This window comes from Buteo buteo, chromosome 9 (assembly GCF_964188355.1).
Source record: "Buteo buteo chromosome 9, bButBut1.hap1.1, whole genome shotgun sequence".
Classification (NCBI taxonomy): domain Eukaryota; kingdom Metazoa; phylum Chordata; class Aves; order Accipitriformes; family Accipitridae; genus Buteo; species Buteo buteo.
In genome coordinates, this window is record NC_134179.1 from 31,974,830 (window position 1) to 31,996,999 (window position 22,170).

The 22,170-nt window shown below is 39.4% G+C and overlaps 1 protein-coding gene across 1 annotated transcript in view; it reads left to right on the plus strand.

Annotated features, from left to right (window-relative positions):
- Positions 1-22,170, plus strand: part of SYNE1 (spectrin repeat containing nuclear envelope protein 1) — a 319,748-nt gene that overhangs the window by 156,886 nt on the left and 140,692 nt on the right. The window contains exons 53-65 of the mRNA XM_075035971.1: positions 1,300-1,464; positions 2,840-3,196; positions 7,137-7,273; positions 7,977-8,154; positions 10,192-10,374; positions 12,524-12,667; positions 13,001-13,156; positions 14,551-14,715; positions 15,861-16,033; positions 16,895-17,048; positions 17,192-17,335; positions 19,613-19,777; positions 21,120-21,437. Of these exons, the coding sequence (XP_074892072.1) occupies positions 1,300-1,464; positions 2,840-3,196; positions 7,137-7,273; positions 7,977-8,154; positions 10,192-10,374; positions 12,524-12,667; positions 13,001-13,156; positions 14,551-14,715; positions 15,861-16,033; positions 16,895-17,048; positions 17,192-17,335; positions 19,613-19,777; positions 21,120-21,437 (2,439 nt within the window). The remainder of the gene's footprint in view (positions 1-1,299; positions 1,465-2,839; positions 3,197-7,136; positions 7,274-7,976; positions 8,155-10,191; positions 10,375-12,523; positions 12,668-13,000; positions 13,157-14,550; positions 14,716-15,860; positions 16,034-16,894; positions 17,049-17,191; positions 17,336-19,612; positions 19,778-21,119; positions 21,438-22,170) is intronic.

A 22,170-nucleotide genomic window follows, 5' to 3' on the forward strand; every position in this document is an offset into this window, starting at 1 on the left:
AGTCATTGCTACCAGAAGAGACCAACTAGAGCTGCACTTTGCCTCCACTCTCCCCCTCTATTGGTGCTATATTTTGGTGTGAGCAAAGTAAACAGAGGTGCATGGTTGCCTTTCTTGGGGGGTCTTTTCCTTCCCTAGGGAGCTATCTGTTTTGTTTAGAGTGAGGCACACGTAGACATTTTCTTACTCTGTTTTTGCATAAAATGCATTAAGATGTGAAAAGTTTGAGGATTTACTTTATGTTGTCTTTGTTTAGCTGGTAACCATCCATTGTCTAGTTGGTCAACAGATTCTGAGAAATGACAATGATTATTTTCACAGGGAACAGTAGGGTTTATTAATCTAACTTAATCTTTAAAAGCATTAGTTGAATGTTGAGTTATTCAAAATTAAAAATAACTGGAGTTCAGTTCATAAGTAAGTGGTTTAGTTTGAAACTGATTTAAGGACGCTTGGATCTAGGGTATCCACACAGGAGTTAAAAGTAATTTGATTAGCTCAGTTCACTTTTGGTTAGTTTTGATAAACATTCCTGAGTGTTAGCTCACAAGAATATAAGAACAAATCTACTCAATCAAACCAAAGGCAAATCTAGACCAGTACACTATTTCACCTGTTTGTAGTAAGGTAAACTGCCCCTACTTGAAGCTTACATTAAAAAGCTAAGATGGAGCCACGAAGCTGTTGTTTGTGTTGGGGAAAGCATCCTCCAGGGCTGCAAGGCAGGTAGCTGGGGACGGCCACCACTTCTGATGTCATAGTTAAAATAGGACTCAGCACCGTAAGAACCTTTTGCACTGTTGAACAGCAGAAGTCCTCCTTTGTGCTCTTCCTATGGGACATCTCTGTGGCGCTGCTTAGCATTTATAGAGACTTGGTGCTTCTAAGTAAGAGCTGTGTTTCCAGCAGCATGCTGCTCCCTGGGAGGACTCATGGGTGATCTCTAAGACGCTCTCCAGGGTGTATTGGGAAAAGCGTGCCAGAGTTGTGCAGCTGCAGCTTTGACATCTGTTAAACAATTCATTTTGTGTTAAAGGATGTGTTAAAGTACATTTTAGCATACATTTTCAGAAGGCTTCTTCATCTTTTGCTCCAGCAGAACATGCCTGTCCAGACCAACCTAACCCAAACCTTGTGCAGCGTAGCCCTGTGTTCTGCTGCTATAAGCTGTGCTCTATTCAGCATTCAAACGGACGCTATAGAGTCAGACCAGCACTCTATACCACTGCATGCTTAAAGCCAGGACAGTATGTAAGCACTTTAATGGTCTTTTTTTTTTTTTTTTCACCTGAATGATAGGAGAAAATGAGGAAAGTGGAAGATATTGTGAAGGATCATTTGCTATACCTTGATGCTGTGCATGAATTCACAGACTGGCTCCATTCTGCAAAGGAAGAGCTGCACCGCTGGTCAGATTCATCTGGAGATACATCAACCATACAGAAAAAGCTGGCCAAAATCAATGTAAGATAAGTTAGCTTTCCTGATTTCATCTGCAATTCACTCCCTATGCTCTAAAATAGGCCAGAGCCAAAAAGTTGTGGGATCTTGCTCCTTGTGTATTTGAAATGGTGATTACGTTTCAGTGAGCTGAAAGCAAGCTTTCTAAGCTACGTTTCATTTTTGCCTCCCTTCCCATGTTAAACTGATGGAGTAAAAGTACAATCAGATCTGAGTTAGCCACAGCACACATGGAAACAATTTATAAGAGCAGAACCCCAGCGGCATCGCAGAAGGATGTGGCTTAGCTGACTAACGAATAGTGCTCTGTCCTCATTCCTGCACATGCTTTCTCCGTGAGCAGAGTTGTCTGAATCAAAGTCAGAAACAACCTTTCCTGATTTGCCTGAAATGGAGATGCATAAAGCAATGCAAGGATTGTTCTCCCCAAACACTGTAGAAATGCATGGGTTGCCTCCCAGTGTATGCTCTCCTTACCCTGACATCCATTCCTAGGCATTCGAGTGTCTGAGCAAGTTTTGTGTTCCTGAATGCAACATTAAAGCAGGCTGACTGCATGTTTTGCTCGTGCCTGATGTTTACGTTCAGATACTCATGTTAGCAGCATTTTACTCTGCTCCTAAACATGAGAGAGTGGGCCAGTGAACAGACTACTAGGTGAGGATTCAGGGTACCCGAGATCAAAGTACAGATTTGTTGTACCCTCTTGGGTCGTTTTTAGTCTCCTTTGTGCTCAAACTCCCCATGTCTAAAACGGGGAAGGGAGGAGGTAGCAGGTTTTAGCTCATAAGACTAACAAGAGAACAAATAGCATTACTCTGGCATGCAGTGTCTGGGGTGGTATTTATATTCTCCAGCTTCTTAAGCTGAAAACTCCCCAAATTCCCTTATAGCCTGTTTGAGATTGAAATAGGACACTGTAGAAAGAATTCACTTCTAAAAAAAAAAAAAAAGAAAGAAGACATGTGCAACCAATTATGGCACATCACAGATCCCGGGTAGGCTGTAAAAGGCTGTTCCTGAGCAGCGCAGTGGTGTTTTTAGAACTGCCGTGAGCAGCTACGCACGCCACCAGTGTTCCCCACCTCAAAGATCGCGACCAAGTTCCTATTTTCCGCACCTCCACCTGGTCGCTGCTCTCAGTTTCCAAAAGGAGCGCTTTCTCCCTGAGCGTATGAAAGCGCCCGGACGGCTGCCGGTTCCAAGCAAAGCCCCTCTCGACCCGACTTCGCTTGCCGCCCGCCCTCCGGCAGCGCGCTGCTCGCAGCCTGGCTGCCCCCCAAGCGCCGCCGCCGCCGGTCCCCGTCCCGTCCCCCCGCCCCTTCCCCCCGCCGGCGGCGGCAGCGCGGCGGGTGACCCCGGCCGTGTCGCCCTGCAGGAGCTGGTGGAGTCCCGCCAGACCGGCGCGGCCCGCCTGGGCCGAGTGGAGACGCTGGCTCCCGCCGCCAAGCGCAGCACGACGGCCGGCGGGTGCCAGCTGCTGGCGGCCGAGATGCAGGCCCTGCGGTCGGACTGGAAGGAGTGGGAAGAGAACGCCTTCCGGAGCCAAAGCAGCCTGCGGGACGCGCTGAGCCGGATGGCCCTGTCGGAGCGGGAGTTCGCGGGGCGGGCGGAGCAGCTGGAGGAGGCGGCGCGGCGGTTCGGCGGGCTGCTGGCCGGCTGGTCGCGGAGCCTGGCCCCCCTCGACGGCCGGCACACCGACGGCGAGGTGGTGGAGAGCTGGCGCAGGGAGAAAGTAAGGTCACGGCTCTTTTCCTAGCGGCTTCTCGGGTGCGAACGTGCGGTTACCGGCGGCAGAAGGCGGCCGCCGGGAGGGACTGTCAAGTAGAAAACCATACGATGCGTTTGTGAAAATATTTCTGGGGAAACCCAGCTTTCCAGGCTTGCTTTTGTAACTGTAACCGCCGCGAGCGGCCTTTACGGAACACGTTTCTCCCCTCCGAGGCGCAAGGCTTAGCGAATGCTGCCTGGGTCCGGGATGTTAAAATCCGGGCTTGCCTCCGGGGAAGCGAAGGAGCTAGCACACCAGCTCTGACCTTCTCTTCCAAGTTGCTCAGCGTTTCAGGCTGGAGTAGCGCTTGGTCAGGGAAACGTGAAGCATTTCCTAAAAGCCAAGTCGCAGCTGGAGCCATTTCTTACTTACAATTTGTCAGGAGCGTATTCAGCTTAGACATTCCATTTCTGGAAACGTCCTTCACATTACGCACGTTGAGATCTTGTCCAATATTCAGAGACGTTATACCGGAACCAGTATTGTGCTAATTGCTTTGCTATGGAATGCAATGGAATTTAGAGAAATAGAGAGGTTGTTTCTGTTCCTGATTGTCTTCTGGCAAAAAAATCCACATTCATGTATCACGCACACACATTATATATAAATATACATACATGCATTCACATCAGTCAAGATACATGTTTGTATGTATCTCAGCTACTGAGAGTCACAGATGTCAAGAAAAGATACAGAGTGTGTCCCTTTCAGGGTAGTGTTGCAATAAATCACTTTCAGTAAAGGAAGAGAGGCATGTGATGTTTGCTTTCTGACTCCTTGACTGAAGAAATATTAAAAAAAAAAAACAGAACAACTTCTCTTTGAACTGAGGTTATAAATCTCTTCCTCCATTGTCTGTGCCAAGTTATTTCTGTGGCTTCCCCTTTCACAAAATTGCCTGACACAGACTGATGGAACCTGCTTACTTGAGTGCCAGTACGTATCTGTAGGAGTAGCAAAGTTGACAATACATTGGAGCAAATAATGGTACAAATACGCAAAGTTTTCCATGTTTCTATGTTTTTAAAAAGGAAAAGAAGTCATGGCATTGTCATCAACATACAGCAACAATTACCAGACATCTTTAATTTACAAATGGAGAAGTACTAAATTCAAAGGATATTGCTTTTAATAATAGTGTATATACCGTGTATGTACTGTAGCTCTATGCAACAAACTTTATTCAGATTAGGCAGTTGTAAACATTGGCTAATGAGGAAAATGCAGAGGAATCTCAAGACTTACTATGCACAACCCTACTATGTAATTTTATTTATAGTTAGAGGAAATGTGACAGTAATCCTTCCATTTCTGGACCCCAGGGATAGGTCTTATTGTAAACAAAAAATAGCACTGCAGCTTTCCATTTCCATTGTCTCACAGTGATTCTGTAGCCATGTAAGCCAAGGCCACAAATTAAAAACGTATTTCCTAATTCTCAGAATTAGCAAGCTCAGTCTGTTATTCTGTTATACTCAAGCTCTGTTCCTTTAGCTATGTGCAACTTAAGAGCAACAGATCCTGCACTTGGAATTCAGCAAATTATTTTGGTAACTGTCAGATTCAAAATTAAATCCAAGTGGCTGCCACAGTTCTATCAGCGTTTCTGTATGGAAAAATGCCATAGTTAAATGTACCTTGTTTTGCAAGTTAATGTTCCTGTTCGTTAATAGGTTATGCCTAAGGCTCTATGTCATCAGAATGATCTTTTAGTAGTTATTGAGGTAGGTTATTTGCAACTGAAAAAACGTCATTGAAAACAGGCAATTCTAACCCTGTGCTACTCTTAGGACATGTTTTCTTTACCCCCCAAAAAGCTGTTAGTATTTCATTATGGTGATTCCTGCCCTGCACAATTTGTGACATCCCGTGTTTAAGTAATGGCCATTGTGGTGTTATTCCTAATGCTTTCAAAAAAAGGCCTGTGTGTAGTTTAACATAAAGTAAGATAAAGAAAAAGTAGTCAGTTTATATTTTTTTCTAAGCAACATTGTTATTATATAATTACTTAATTCAAAAGCTACTTTATGTGGCATCGAAACAAACTAGCAATGTGACTATTTCAAGTATCTTTTAATTACAGATTTCTGGTGTATGAGTAACCTAAAGCAGAAAAAGTCCATACAAGCATGAATAATAATGTAAATGAGAGGAGTCCTGAAAATCTGCTGTAGCAAAATATTTTTTCATACTCGCAAGAACACATGAAAGTTTGTACACATAACACATCTGAAATGTCTCTAGACTTAATTTTACAGAGCTTCTCTGTGATCTATAAATGCTGACAGATTTCAGTAATGTTAATATAATCAAGCTGTGATTATGACCTAAACCACTGTTATTCACAGCCGATGCATGTTTGTAGTTTTATTCTTCTCAAAATGGATTGTTGTGTTTTTTTTCTTCCTAGCAGTTCAGGTACTACAAAGCAGCAATCTCTCTCACTTTTTTTTTTTTTTTTTTTACTTGCTCAGAGATGCATGACATAGGTCTTAAAAAATTAATTTCACAGTTCTGCAGACTTTTTCAGGAAAAGGGATGTGAAGCAAGCACAAAGTTCCTTGTGGGCAGCAGACACAGGAGCTGAATCCCTGGCTTTTGGCCATTTGCTGTCCTTACCAAGTCTGTTGATTTAATTGGCTTGCTAGACCCTTGCTAATGTTTCTTTTTATTTTTGACTTACATAAAGGGACATCTGTTTATTGCAGAATTAGTTAATACTTTACAGTGAAACGTCTACTCAGTGAGCATTTTTATCTCTGTAACGTAGATTGTGAGATTTTGAAAACCTTCTGCATATATTTTCATGTACACCATTTGTACCTTTCCTGAACATTCAGTTTTGTGCTGATAGATTATTAGAAACTGTTTACTATGTATATTTTCAATCATCATTTTTTTATATCTTCAGAAACATGATTCGAGGACTTCCTTGTCCCACTTCCATACTCCTGTTCAAATCTGTCTTCACTTTCATATGACCTGTTTCTTAAGTTTATATCATACATTTCTTCCAGACTGGCACTTAGATTTAACCAAACTAATCTATGCATGCCAAACACTCTGGCCTGCCTGCACTGCAGAACCTCTGCCATCGTAAATGTAACTAGCTAGAAGATTGTCTTTTCTCCCTGGTAGTTTAAGAGGAATGGCTGAAGAATTTAGTTTCTAGTGAGGTGAGGAGCCAAGTCTGCACTGCTCATTATGCTGGAGTAGCTGGCGGGATTCTGCAGTGGAGGTGCTGTGGACGTCAACAAGGACTGTTTTTGTTGGAGTGGTTATCACACCTCTCCCAGTGATGTAAGATAAGCCAACAAAAGCATTTTTTTTTTGTTGGCTTAGCTGTCTCCAAAGCAAGAGTCTTTCCAGTGCAGCAATGACAGGCAGTAACCCATTTACTCTCACAGAATTGTGAGCAGCTGTACTTTTACATCATGAAGCCCTCTATGAAAGAGTTGAAGCTGTTAAAAGCCTTGTGCGTAAATTAATTTTTTGGATACAGCTCAAAACAGTTTTTACTGAACATGCTAAGCTCAAGCCAATGGGCTAATTACATTTAGACAAACATATATTATTTGCTGTTCCCTAATTGTGTGTACTTTTATGTGTATACAGCTAACTGACAATACCATAGCTCATTTATTAAAATGAAATTTATATCTTAAACTGTTCTTTGAGAACATTTTGAGCTAAGAAAGTTGAGGCTTCCAGAAATTTGGTCTCTAGAAGCTCATAATTTCAAATAAGCTTCTGTGGGTTTGACTGCTAAAATACTCTTGAAAGTGAATGTGCATAGATCATAAATGAAGTTGAATTTAAATTCTGATAAATTTTGATTCAAAAGATTTATTTATTTATTTTTTAATTTATTCACCAATATTGTTCATTTGTTTTGTTTTAACAGGAAACATTGGATGCTCTGGTAAAGTCTGAACATATGACAGATGAGATCAAAACTCAGTTAAATGATCTTTGTAGATTTTCCAGAGATTTGAGTACTCATTCTTCAAAGGTTTCGGGGTTGATTAAGGAGTATAACAGGTACACGTTCATCTTATTTATAGTTAATCAATCCAATGTGTGTGTGGGGGCATGAGCTGTCTTTTAGGGAATGATTAATTAGAATTTTAGAAGTAGAAACAGAGCTATACAATGATTAGAATCATTATTTTGATTTTCGTGTCAATAGAGGTTGTAAAACAGTAGCAGTTTGGGGTTTTTTTTTTATAAAAGCCAGGCTCCGCCACTAAACGCATCTGAAAGGGAGTGTGACACCAGCATTTCAGACGCAAGAGTCTGTTGTTTCTTGCAGGGGGTTATAGCTTTTGGCTTCTCTAGCTGCAGAAGAAGGGTGTGATGACCCAGATTGATCCCTTCTAACATTACGAACTTAACTGAGGCACAGAAGTTAGAATTGTAATTGCTGTAGTTCCATGCCCAGAGAGAGAGAGGGGCTTGCAGAAACTGTGCCTAGGTGTGCCGAGTCACCCTCTGGAAACACTTACACCTGTCGTATCTGTGACAGTTCTGTCCCAATTTACATGCTTCGCTTTTAAGGAACTGAAAGCTTCTAATGGATTTCCTGGTGCCTCAGTGAAGTGCTTAAATTTGGTAGGAGGAATCCAGGTTAACCTAACCTTACCATTGTATTTCAGAGAACTAAGTAATAGCATTGTCACCTAACAGAGTCTTGCCTTTCCTCCCTCCCTTGCTCTCTTCTGCTTCCCTGACGTGATAAACCCAGCCTCTGCCTGCAAGCTTCAAAAGGATGTCAGAGCAAAGAGCAGATCTTGCAGCAAAGATTTCGGACGGCTTTCAGGGACTTCCAGCAGTGGCTGGTCAATGCAAGAGTCACCACAGCCAAATGCTTTGATGTGCCTCAAAATATCAGTGAAGCTTCGGCAAGCCTGCAGAAAATACAGGTAACTCTAGAGCACTAAAATATTAGTCTAAGGGAGACCCAGTCAGTTTCATATAAAGCTCAGATTGAATTGTTTGGTTAATTACTAATTTTTGTTAATGTTGTTATTGTCAACACTAAAGGTGACTAATTGCAAGGAAATAAACACCTTTTTTTTTTTTTTTTTTAAATCTAGTTTGTGTAGTTAATTTTTGGGCTGCAGATTGTCTCTTCCACAGTAGATTTCCTTGTTTATTTCTTTTTTTCGATAGGAAAAATACATGTTTTTAAAGTAGGATAGTACCGTAAAATCAGAACGATATCAGAATCAGGACTTAGTACCTGGAATTATTTCAAAGTTATGTAAATATTCTTCCTTATATATGAAAATAGAGCCCTTATAGTGCAAGAACAGACTTAAAATGTATGCAGTGTGAGCAGGCATTTAAAAAGTGTATTTTTCACATCAAGCTAAAACAAGCCCCAACAACTCTGTGGAAATTAATGCCGATTAAACGTGTGTTTTATTAAAGCAAGTGAAAGAAATACTTTAATGAATAGAATATATCTTTAATTTTAGCTGAAAATAGCAAAATGAGAATTACATAATGAGACCGTTAAAACTTCAGTTAGATAGTATAACAGAAGAAATTCATATCGGTTTCTCAGAAAATACCAAAACCCAAATCACCTCCTCCTTATTTTGGCAATTTCACTTTCCCTTGTTTAAATGTTTTACTTAAAAGTGTAAACAATACTGTATTAATATATCAAATCTTTGACTACCCCAAAATGAGAATATGTTTAGAGGAACTATCAGGGGAAAAATCCTAGTAGTTTTTGACATTAAATATAAGAGTTTTCGCAAGGGTTTGTTCGGTTTTTTCAACAGTGGTAAGAATTTTTGTCTTTATCACCACAGCCCCTCCATAGCATAAGACCTTACTTTGTTCTCCTTGTCCCTGAAAACTGCCTTAGATGAAATAAATTTTTTTTTGACACGGAGTAACTGCTTAGGACTTCTAGAGATGCCTTGGTAACCTGTATAAACTTAAAATTTTATTTTTGTTAAAAGTTAACGTTCTGTCTGTTAGCACATTTGACATCATTAAGTCACAAGGCAATTATATCTCTGATTTTGATACAGCTGGAACTTGAACCACGTATCTCAAAGCTAACAGACGCTTTGCATTCTCTCCTGAGACCTCTGGTGTAACACAGAATCAGAACCTGACTTAGTAATTTTTGTATCATCAAGCCTGTTACTTCTGAACATGCATCTAACCTTATGGTTATGGATATAAAACTATTTGTGTATCACATAATCATGATAGTAACAGTTTAAAATATTGGTATTTAAGACCGCTAAATTCCTTTGAGTTCTAAATATTCACAAGATCTTTTAATAATTACAAGTTATAAGAATGTTATCCTAATACACTGAATTTAAAAATCTGGCTGTTTCCTTACATTTCTATATAATTCCTGCACATGTGTTTTTCCATATGCTTCTTGCACACCAGCATTGTGCAAGATTTCTGTGAAGAAAAATACTTTCAGACAGGGAAGGTAAATTAAGGATGCAGAGGGATAAATCACACGGCTTAGATGTTGCTCAGGTCTAAGTGTCAGCCCACACCCCTGTGCGCCCATTGGAATTCCGGCGTGGCTGTCACCCACGGGCAAGGCTGCAAATCCTTTGTGTGCCTCAGAGTGGGCCCCAGCTCAGAGTGGTTCCCTGAAATAAAACTGTTACCACTTTCTGTACCGTGGAGATTTAAAGAAGTGTAATACCCAACTAAATGAGCAGTAATTGTTTCAGGAAATGCAGAACATACAGGTAATCCTAAAGTCTTAATATATATATTATTTAGATGTGTGGCACTTCTGTTGTCCCTAAATCCCATAAATATGAACAATATCAAAATGGAAAATGTATTAGCATGTTACTGAGCAGAAACAATAAACTCTTATCCCTGTTAAATTTTCTGGGAGCTTGCCATTGACCTTTGCTGGGACCCAAAGTTCACCAATTAGCTTCTTTTATTACTATTTTTAGGAATTCTTGTCGGAAAGTGAGAATGGACAACAAAAACTAAACCTGGTTGCATCCAAAGGAGAACTGCTGTGCTCTATTTTACCAAAGGAAAAGGCTAAAGTTATCCGGGACAAATCTGCTACGGCTAAAGAAGATTGGAAAAATTTTATCACCACCCTCCACCAGAAGGAATCTGCATTGGAGGTATTGAACCAGTCACAGTGGGAAAAGACTGGATCTAAATTTCCTCTTTGCTTTTTATTTCAAACAGCACAGTTTAGATTTTGTATATAGCTGTAAGTGTTTATGGTATGACAGAACTAATAAATAGCTGTTTTGAAGAAGTCTCAGTCTTCCACTTACATTTTACTTTTGTTTACTTATATCCTTACTACCTGATTCCACTTTGATTTAAGTGGCGTGTTTCATGCAGAAGGGTGTTGTTCAGAGTAGCTGAAGGTAGCAAAGAAAGCAGTTGGTCAAATTCATTAACATGAGTCTCATCAAATGTACTGGATTATTAAAACACATTTTCTTTTTTAAGGACTCTTTTTAGCATAGATTTCTGACACTGTTGCTGATTGAATAGTCCCAGTACAGTGGGTAGATGTCTCTCTCATTGCAAACTGGCGGAATGTAATGATTTATTTGAGCAACTTTTGAAGTAAACTCCAGTGTCTTTCTCTGTTCAGAACTCACAATTCAACCAGCACCAAAGGGGAATATCTTAAAAACATGATCTCTTTTAAGGTCATAGGTTTTAAGGTCAAAAGGTCTTAGCTGGAATTCCCTGCATAGCATAGGAGAATTAAAGTTCCTTAGGCATTCCTGTTTCAAACCAATGCTGCCTAGCCAGCTGAGGAGAAGTTTAAATACATTTAATACATTGCGTAGGAAAGCCTTTCAAAGAAAATTCTCAGGTAGCAAGGACTTACCTTTCTTCGTGTCAGGGTTGCCATGGAAAGAGGATGATCTTAGAGATTGATCTTTTTGAGCCAAGCATTTTTCAGTCTCATAGGCTTTGTTTTTCATTCTGATGTTTAATTTAAGTGGTAAGGCTATAGCTAAAAAGAAAACTAAATCAGTTGCGGGGGGGTTGAATAAAAATAACTAGGGCACAGGAACTATGCTGTTCAGGTTTCTCTTCCATGTGAATTATTTCAGATGCTCTTTTTTTTAATCATGCAGAATAAGCCTACAAGAAAAATATGCAGGCACTGAAGGAATGCCTACATATGCCTATATGCACATGTTTTTATAACCAAAATTTTACGTTAAAAAAGAATATAATCAGAAATGATCCCCAGGATTGGGTTGAACTTAGTCATACATCACCTAGGAATAGTGGCAGACCATTTAAGGAGGAGTGTCTGCAACTATACCATGCAGCCGCTCACTCCTTCCCCCTCCCTCCCCAAGTTGGATGGGGAGGAGAATCAAAAAAATGTAAAACTCGTGGGTTGAGATAAGAACAGTTTAACAATTGAAATAAAATAAAATATTATAAAAACAATAACAATAATAGTAATGAAAAGGAAGATAACAAAAAAAAAAAAAAAAGAGAGGAATAAACCCCAAGAAAAACAAGTGAGGCACAATGCAATTGCTCACCACCCACTGACAGATACCCAGCCAGTGCCTAAGCAACGATCAGCACCTCCTGGCCAACTCCCCCGAGTTTCTATACTGAGCATGATGTCCTATGGTATGGAATATCCCTTTGGCTAGTTCGGGTCAGCTGTCCTGGCCATGCTCCCTCCCAGCTTCTTGTGCCCCTCCTTGCTGGCAGAGCATGGGAGACTGAAAAAGCCTTGACTTATGATAAACACTACTTAGCAACAACTAAAACATCAGTATGTTATCAACATTATTCTCAATTAAATCCAAAACACAGCACTGTACCAGCTACTAGGAAGAAAATTAACTCTATCCCACCCGAAACCAGGACAAGGGGTCAGTGTGAATGACTGCAGCCAGATGTTAGGTAACTCTTATTCCAAATTAGCCTTTCTTCAGACTACCTTAGCTGTGTGGCACTTACATTGAGTCAAAGCTCATAAGATCTCTAAAGCTTCCAGATCAGAGGAAATTTGCTTCAGCCTCCGCTCAACTGTGTAGACATATCCTACGTTGTTGCCTTTATTTTGCCTCTTAAAGAGGTGCTCTCTCAGACTTTTCTTTCAGTGTCTGTTTACGGGATGGGAAGGAGCAGAGGTGGTGTAATTTATTTGAAGAGCTGTGTAAAATTTGACTGCAATTGTACATCTTTTTTGTGTACTTGATCTGTGTCTTCTGCATTATAGTTATGCTCAGTGCAGTGGGACTGTTCATAGAATTGTGTATGTCCTCCCAGAACTTAAAGATCCAGATGAAGGACTTTGAAGCAACTGCTGAGCCTCTGCAGGAGTGGCTGACCACAACTGAGAAGATGGTACAAGGAAGTAACAGTCGGCTCCATGATCTTCCTTCCAAGAGGAGAGAACAGCAAAAGTTGCAGGTGACTTCTTAACAAGCCTTTTTAACACAGCTAGACTTTCCTGTCCTATCCTCCTGGCCTCACTGATTCCTTACAAAAGCTTGATCATTCTAGCATCCTGACCTCTGAATAAGATGAGAAATGGTTTCAAGGATTGCTGTTGATGATTCTGTTCCATCAGGTTTTGCATCTCCACATTTCTTATGACATGCTGCTTCATTGCTGTAGCTGTATGATGTGCCTTTCTCAGCAAGCTTGCCATATGTCACTTCTACTTTTCATGGGGCCTTCACACTTCTCTGTTTCCTGCTTTCTTGCACCCACTCTTATTATTAATGTGCTTGTGCTTTACAGTCCGTCCTTGAGGAAGTAAGCTGCCATGAGCATCAGCTCAACAGGTTAAAAGAGAAAGCTCAGCAGCTGTGGGAGGAGCAAGCTGTCAGCAAAAGCTTTATGCGCAGAGTGTCTCAGTTGTCTTCTCAATATCTTACGCTAAGCAATCTGACAAAGGTAATGCACCCAGTGTATGCGCTTTTAAGCAGTTCATTTGATGTATGTGGGGAAAAAAAGAAAGACTGAAATGTGAAACACTGCAGTTGTCTTGCTTGTCCGCTCTGTGGTATGTCTGAGCTATCTTGTCTTTCACACTGGCTTTAAAGAGTGGGAAGTAAGCACCTAGATAATTCTGTGGACAGTCAGTAAAATGAAATTGTGATTTTATTTTTTTTTTTAAATGTGTTTTGATTAAAAAGTAAACCGCACCTGATTATACAATAATCAGGTTTGATTTTGATTATTTCAAGCATTGAAAGTCTTCGTATTAGGACTGTTATTTTTGACAAAGTTCCTGTCTTGAAGGAGGCTTAATATTGAGTTACACTTATAGTTACTACAGTAATGAGAATAATTTAGGATATAGGAAGTGTGTTATAGGGTAACAATTCAATTCAGAAAGTATTTATGTTTGAGCAATTGCTGGTTTGTTAATTTCTACTTTTTCTGTGGAAATAAAAATTATAAAGCATATCTAGAGTGGTATGACCTACTGAAAATGATTGTATGCATGGCCATGATAAATTTTCATGACTGGAAAATGAGAAAGGGAAAGATGCATGAGTTACTAACATTAGCTTATGTGGACAGAACTTGTAGGAGATGTCAGGATGAGAAGAAGGAATTTGAGGCAGAGGATACATACGATCCAGCCTATGAAAGAAATCCTGAAATTCTTTGGATAGCCATGGACGCTTGAGAAGGATCCCTTTCAGTAACTTCCTAAGCCTGTTTCACTGGCTTGACTTTAGTTCTCTGTCACTGTGTGAAATACACTCTGCTCTGGATTCCTGTTCACCTCAGGCCTTTTAGCAATGTACCTTGAGCATTTATTTTTGAGTCATGTGACTGCCAGTGATTTTTCAGAAGAATGTTTATGCCAGTGGGAGTCATTGAGGAAAACAGGTCTGTCTTTTCCAGGTATCAGCAAAGTAACATTGCTGCAGTGGCATAGCTTCACAGGCTTGTGCATTGACAGATTTCACAAGTTATCTTCAGTTGCAACACTGAAATGGAGTTCAGGTGTGATTTAGCAGATGTTTAAGAAAAAGTAAAACCAGAAAACTCTCATCTACTTTGGATGAGGGGAGACAATTAGATGAAGCTTTACATTTAGAAAACAAAAAAAGGCATTTCTGAAATTTTCATTTGTATATTATGTTTGGATGACTCATTCGTGTGTGTGTATGCAAAATTCATTCCATGCTGAAGTAAGTGTACTTGTAATTATCAATGTATGAAGAGAATTTCTGAGTATGGTTTATGAAACTCAATCTAAAGTCCAGAAGTAGGTAAGGGGAATAAGCAATCCTTTGAACAGCTGCTGGTGCTAATTGCTGTATGAATTGCAGGAGAAAGTTTTGAGAATGGATAGGGTCGTAGCAGAGCACCAGCAGTTCTCGCACAGTGTCAAAGACCTCCAGGACTGGGTGACTGATGCAGTTCACATGCTGGATTCCTACTGTCATCCCACTGCAGACAAGAGTGTTCTGGACAGCCGGATGTTAAAGCTAGAGGTATGGAAATAACAGATTCCAAAACCTGCTCTTTTTAGATCTGCAAGAAGAATGCAAATATAGGATACTTTACATTAGTCATTGCATATTAGTGTAATGACTGTTGTTATTCAGGCACTGATTTTCAATTTACTCAAAAATAACTCTTTTTATAGAGGAAAGAGTTCATTACGAGAAGTTTTCTCTAAGAAGGATATAAGGACCTTTATGACATGGAAAACTGCATATATACAAATGCTTTAAAAACTCAAAAGGTATTGTGTGGCTGTGAAGGTTAAATGGAAGAAGTAGGATATTCATGCCTGTTAGTTTAATGTATTACTTCCTGGATCATACAGGTGATATGAATGATTCGGAACAGCTTTCCCTATACTTGTTTGCTTTAAAAATGGTGACTATAGTTAAGAAAATAGCATCTATTGATACCACTGCACGAAAGATGTTGAGGAGCGTACTCAGAAAACAATACTTTTTGTATTATTGATGTCTCCGATTTTGAGCCGTGGACAAAATATGGAGAAGTCCACAAAATTATAAGGATACGTCAAAAAGCAAGAGATTTAAAATTACGTTTTGCCTTTTGTTTGTTGAATCTTTCAGGTTCATGCTTTCAGGCTTTTCATGACTTTGCATAGTGTTAAGAAGCTGTTAGTTTGCAACTGTGCAACTCCAGGAGCTGAAGTCTCTAAGCTGTCGTTGCTGACAGTCTACTGAGTTTATATGTTGGTACCTTTGAGTTGCAAATATCCTAGAGCTGTAGAACTGTATTTCAGCCCTTTAGAAGAGCTTTGTCATCACATCTTGTTTTCCCTATGAATGAATCCTCCTGTTTTCCATCTAAATGACATTCCTTTTGGAATGTCAGCTTTTCCACCCAACAGTACCTTCTCTGATATGCTGTAAGTACCTGCACAGATTCCATGAAAACTTCCCTGTTAACTAAGATTTTTTTTTTAATGGCCTAAACTTACCCTTTGAAAGTCACATTTTCCTTGTGAAGCCCAGCTGTGAACCCCACTGTCCCTCTTCCAATTGACTGTTTGTACAAGCTGCTAAATTTGATCAGCTCATCTTCCAGTAAAGCCAGTTGGTATATTCTTGCCCAGATAATGATAAAAGTAAAATAATATCCGCTCACTTTTTAGGGACTGCTAGCAGTGAAACAAGAAAAAGAAATCCAAATGAAAATGGTTCTGACAAGAGGAGAATCTGTTCTGCAAAATACTTCTCTGGAGGGAGTACCAGCAATTGAACGGCAGTTGCAAACCCTGAAGGACAGCTGGGCTTCTCTTCTGTCTGCTTGTATCCAGTGCAAGAGGTAAAAGGGGTATGAGGTGCAGAATGATGCTTAGCAACAATGCATTGTCAAAATTTTTGAAAAGTTAATTACAAGCATCAAATTCATATAAAATGACTGCATGTGCCTAACATTGCAGGTCTAGAGGCCTTAAGTGACATATTCATTTGAAGGAGAAAAAAGGGGGGAAACTGTGAAGGACCTAAGCTTTGTTAACACTTATTGTCAATATACTCTTAAAAGTGGATTCCATATTCATAATCTTGTAAATTTTACTTCGAGTTGCTCTTGATGCCTTGCATTGTTCTCAGAAATTAGAAGATCTTGTTATGGACATTAATGGTTGCTCTGTCAAGATCCTGTCTGGTTTTCCACTTGCTAGCGTTTCACAGAAGGTATTGTAATTACAGTGTCCAACAGTGATGCTCAAAGTGATAGAATAAAGAAATACAGGGGAGAAAATGCAGCCTTCTTTGGTGGAGCATCACCAGTTGCAAATATTTCAATTTAAAACAAGAAAGATAATTAAACATTAGAATGCAGCAACATTTGAATATATGTATCGGGACAGAATATTTCTGATTCTGGATCTTATGCTTTTAGTTGTGTTTTATTTACTAAAGCTAGAACATGTCAGCTAGCTACATAACTTACGGACGTCCTTAATATTCCAAGTTTGGAAAACTTAATTTCTCTTTATCAGCCAAACAGTGTTCCTAGTTAAAACCTGTAGGGTTTTAACAGCTCTATCTCAGACTGCTTAGCTTGTGATGTATCTTTCTTATAAACAGAGTCTAGAATAACTGTGTATGACTATATCTCACTGCTTAAATAGCATGAGAACCTCCACTATCACAACAAATATGTATTTTTAAATTGCAGTCAACTGGAAGGAGCTCTCTCCAAATGGACGAGTTACCAGGATGATGTTCGTCAGTTTTCCAGCTGGATGGATAAAGTAGAAGCAAGTATGAATGCTTCTGAAAAGCAATATGCTGAACTGAGGGAAAAAACAGCTGCCCTTAGTAAAGCAAAGGTGTGTTTGCTATACAACAAACGAGCAACAAGCCCATATCACCTTATAAGCAACAAAAAAGGCTGAATAACTGCAAGATTAATCTGTGGTCTTGTTTTAATACTGCCCATTCATAAATGTGTTCTTCTCTTTCTGTTTTGCAGCTACTCAGTGAAGAGGTGTTGAGTCACAGCAGCCTGTTGGAGACGATTGAAGTGAAAGGAAGTGGGATGGCTGAGCATTATGTCACTCAGCTTGAACTCCAGGACCTTCAGGAGCGGTATAAGTTCCTCAAAGACAGAACAAGGGTACAGTTTTTCTTAATAGCGCTCCCTCTTCTTTTGTTGGCAACAAGGAAAAAGATAAAGTCTTTTAATTGATCATTTATTTTACAGTTAAATGAGGATTAAAAGTTTGGAGACAGCTGTAACTTAATGTAACAGAAGGTTATTAGGGTGATTTATCAATCTGTCTTCCTGTACTACTGTGCTTCAGATCTTTTCAGAAAGGTTCTAAAAATCTGAATCTGAAAAAATCATCAGGTGAATAGTCTGAGGAATTCCGTGTCAAAAATCATATTGACTTCAGCACAGATATTATTTTACCCATTGTGACTGAAAAGTTGGAAGCAGCTCTGAATCTGTGATTTGCATAAATGTATGTTTTGCAATAAATGCAACCAGTCAACCAGGTAATTCACAAATGGTTGACAACTGCAGAAGCTTACTATTGAACACAAACCGTATTAGCAAGTAAACTGACTCTAATGTCAAAAGACCCAGTATGGTAAGCACTACATTTACTGATAAGTGTTAATATTGTAGATCTGGAAAAGATTAGGGGATAGACAGATAAAGATCAAGATGGATTTGAATGTAAGATATAAGATAAAGAAGAAATAATAAAAGACCTGGTGATACATTTAAAGCTACCTGATTATCTCCTGTTAACCCACATTCTTCTGTGGTAATTAAATAATGCTTTATGTATGCTCAGAGAACCAAATTTTCTTCATGACAGCAGTGTAGTAAAATTGAATTTTGTTGTCTCAGTGATGTCTTTGTCTTGTGGAAAGGGCCAAAATTCAGTTTTTCAAACACATAAGTGATTCACTGTTTTGTGGTACTCTCTTCCGCAACTGCAAAGAATGCAATGCACTGTCTTTCTTTGGACCTTCTCTGAATAAACTCACTCAGGTTTGCCAGAAAGATGAGCAAGTCCTGGGAAGTGCTACTGAATACCTAGTATTCCTGTTAGCATTGGGATCCTCTAATCTTTACCTTTTTCTCTTGTGCAAAGCTATACAGACTGCCTGTATTGGCTCAGCTTGAGCAACAGCATGGGAAGAGTGAGAAATGGATGGTAGTTCACAGAGGCAAAAGCTCTGTACCTCTTTCTTTACGTAACAAGAAGCATCCCTTCTTTCTCTTCCAACCTAATACCCCATATGACTTTGGTCTTCCCCACTCCCAACTGTGGTAATGATGTTAAGTGTCAAGAGTACACTCAACTCGTAGAAAGAAATTTGAAGTTCAAAGCTAATAGCTGGAAAGTAAGGAATGATCAAATCCTTTAATAATCCTTTGGTCATGGGAAAACCTGACAAGCTTCCCCAAGGGTTTGTGACCCAAGCCTGAGCAGACAAAAACCTGTAATTCCCTGCAGCTGCTGTCAAAGGGCAAGAGAACCAGTCTCTCTTTCCTTCTTCCCACTACTGGGCAGGGACAGGCCTTGTAAAAGATTGATAACACTCCTCTTTTCTTCCTTCCTCCCACTACCCAGACCTGTTAGAAATAGGTGAAGCAGACAGTAGGCTGCTGTTTATGAAAGTGTTTTTCTTCTTATGTAGCCTGCTGCCCTGGAATGCAGCCTGTCCTGCCTCCATCTGAACTTGATTCCCTCTTCCCATAATTTCTGAGAGGATGTGAATTACATGTAGTATACTTTTCATGTGCTTAGAAAGATTAGTCTTGTGCTAATACATGACACCTTTCCTGCTGCACCCTAGATATGGCAATATTTTATTGCTGGGTTGTGAAATTATCGTAACTTGCTCACCCACATACACAGAAGACTTGCAGTCTGTTTCTCACTGTGGTCTGTAGGAACTGCCTGCAAAGTGCTTGGAGAGTCTTCAAACCTAAAGATATTAGATACTCTTAATAGAAGATTATTATTCTATTGGAAAAAAAAATCATGCAAAGAAAATTGTGCAATTTTTAAGCTTAAACTCTTACTAATCACTTCAGTAAAGTTAATTTCAATTGGTATAAAAATTAAGAAGGTCTTTTGTTATTAGACACTAAGGTGTTATTTGAACGTGATTCCAGATCAAAACTTCAAACCCTAGAAGTCGCAAACTTACATGAAGAATCTTTTAGGATAAGTATCTGTATCCCCACATTTGCCCCCTCTTCCCCTGTAATTGATTAAATCATCCTCAGAATCCAAGTACTCTTGAATTCTAGGAAAGCTTAGCATCAGATAGAAACTTTTCCCCTTGATGGAAGTCTGGGTTTTATGTTTTCTTGGTTTGGTGATACACTAAGTTATATACACATATATGTAAATATTTTAACAAGCAGGAGGCAGTAACAAAAGCCGAAGGACTGCTTAACTTACATCAAGAGTACCAAAGAAATCTGAAGGCCTTTGAAGTATGGCTGGAGAAGGAACAGGAAAAACTTGACTGTTTATCACATCTTGATGGTGATGCCCAGAAACAGGAGGCAACACTCCGAGAATTACAGGTACATAATGTGTGACACCCTAAGTAAAAAAAAAAAAAAAAAAAATCCTACTTGTAAAATAACAGAATAATATTAACTGCAAGACAAAAATTGCCTCTCTTTTCTTGTCTCGAGAACAGCTTGGAATCACATTATATGTAAGTACTTTGCTGATCACAGTGGTTCCAGTAAAGTCAGTGAAAACATTGTCACTCATTTCCAGAAAGAAGTGTTAGGCCTTGAATGAAATCTCCAGGCATACTAACGTTTTCTTGCAAGTACTGAATTTATTTTAGATGTTGGCGTACCTCATCTTTTTCCTGTGTTTCATAAGGTATCAGAAGTATTCTTTTCATTGGGTTTTCATCTTTTATTGCTCTCAGTGCAGATGCATCTACTTTCAGGCAGTTCCAGTCAAGTAGGCTAGCTCCCATGGTGAGGTGGGAAAATGATTACTGAATCACTTAAGTAACAGCAAAGGGTGAACCTATAGCACTTCAGTAATTTCCCAGTTATGATCTTAAGCTGCCTTAAAGTACTTTCATAACTGTTGTGGAATTAGCAAAAGGTCTGTACTTGAGTTATGAAATATTTATTACTTTATTCAGGATACTGAGAAGGTCTTTGTATGATCAGGGACTCTGCATCTATGTCTTATTATAGTTTACTTTACAAAATCTGAATCCATTTTGAAAATCTGAATATATATCTCAAATATAAACTAAGATGACACACAACTGTATTTTGTTAAGGTAATTTCCTGGTTATGTTTTCTAATCATATTGAATCTCTTCATACTTTCTCATCAAGTTCTAATAAGCATGAAAACGCCACACATGTCCAGAAAAGGGTATCGAGAATTATTTTAGAATGATATCTCAAACATATGTAAAAATAAATAGGTTTGTTTATTTTAAAAGATTGAAGCCTCACCTTGTTCCTTGTTTTTAAACAGATTCAATTTTAGAATCAGTCTTACAGTCTGCTTGCCACAGCTGGGAAGTTTTGAATTTAAGGCTGTGCTGAATGGATTGCATCCATCTCATGCCAGCTCAGGCAGCTGATGTTTCAGAACTGATGATAAACTTAGCAGGAGGAGAAAGAATTTAATGCATGTTTTGGCAATAATTTTCTCCAATTCACTTGTCAATAATAGTGATCTTCGGTTTGCTTTGTAAGTGAGCATGCCATCATAGGTGTTCTTAGAGATAGTGTAATATGTGTTCAAACATAGATTAATAAAGGGAATGTCTAGATAATGTGAGGTAACTGCTTTTGTCTTAAGTAGAACCAGGGCTTTGTTTGCCATGTGTGAATGAAGGCTGTTAATGTAGGGTATGTATCCATACCTCTGCCTTTACAGGAGCTGCAGGTCCACTGTACAGAAGGACAAGCGTTACTGAATGCTGCTGTCCATGCCAGAGAGGAGGTGATTCCATGGGGCATTCCCCAGATAGAAGACCGAGCCCTGGAATCCTTACGGCAGGACTGGCAAGTTTATCAGCACAGGCTTTCTGAAGCAAGAAGTCGATTAAATGCCACTGTGAGCCGGCTGAAGTTAATGGAGAAAAAATTTCAGAAGGTAAATGACTGGCTAACAGACCTGGAGGAGAAAGTTGCTATCAGGACTGGGAGGCAGTCTGGTAGAGCAACAAAGGAGATGCAGCTTCAACAAATGAAGGTAAAGAATATAGTTAAAGCATTCCTTAAACGAAATACCATGTGAGGTTTTCACATCAGTTCCTGGTTGCACTGTGAAAATGACAGGAAGCATTGCAATTTATTCTGAGGCGGTGCCTAGAGCGATGGATCCAAGACAGCTTCGTGCCCTCTGGGTCCAGGTTTCACCCATTTTACTGGTAGAGGTATGGCTGTATCAATGTTGAAATCTCACAGGGAGATTTGGAATTCATATGCCCTGTGGTCCTGGAGTGGGAAAGTGTTAATGTGGTAACAGCAGTAAAATGTGACCAGCTGTGTTGTGAAGTCTCCGCTGTGTTGATGTAATAATTCTCCTTTAGTCACTGCAAGGAGAATACATGGTTCTGACTAAACACAGGAAGCAGATTTGAAGAGATTCAAGGTTACGCTTTACAGTCACCTTTAAAACTTCAGGCAAATTCTATAGAAATTCCAGGTTGCATTTCTATTATTATTTGGGGGGGGGGGACGGGGGACGACAAACTATTGACTCTATTGTAATGAAATGCAGTCCATATGGTATAATAGAACTTCCACCATGTTCATTACATTAACCTTCATCAGATTCCATTTCATTTTCCTGTTGTAAATCCATGTTTACAACCATGTATTTGTTTTCCTTTTCAATGATTTCCTGACTTAGTTACAAATAAATTCCTGTTGTGTTTAAGATGTTTGAATCAGTCATATAAGGTGGATAATGTCTTTGTCAC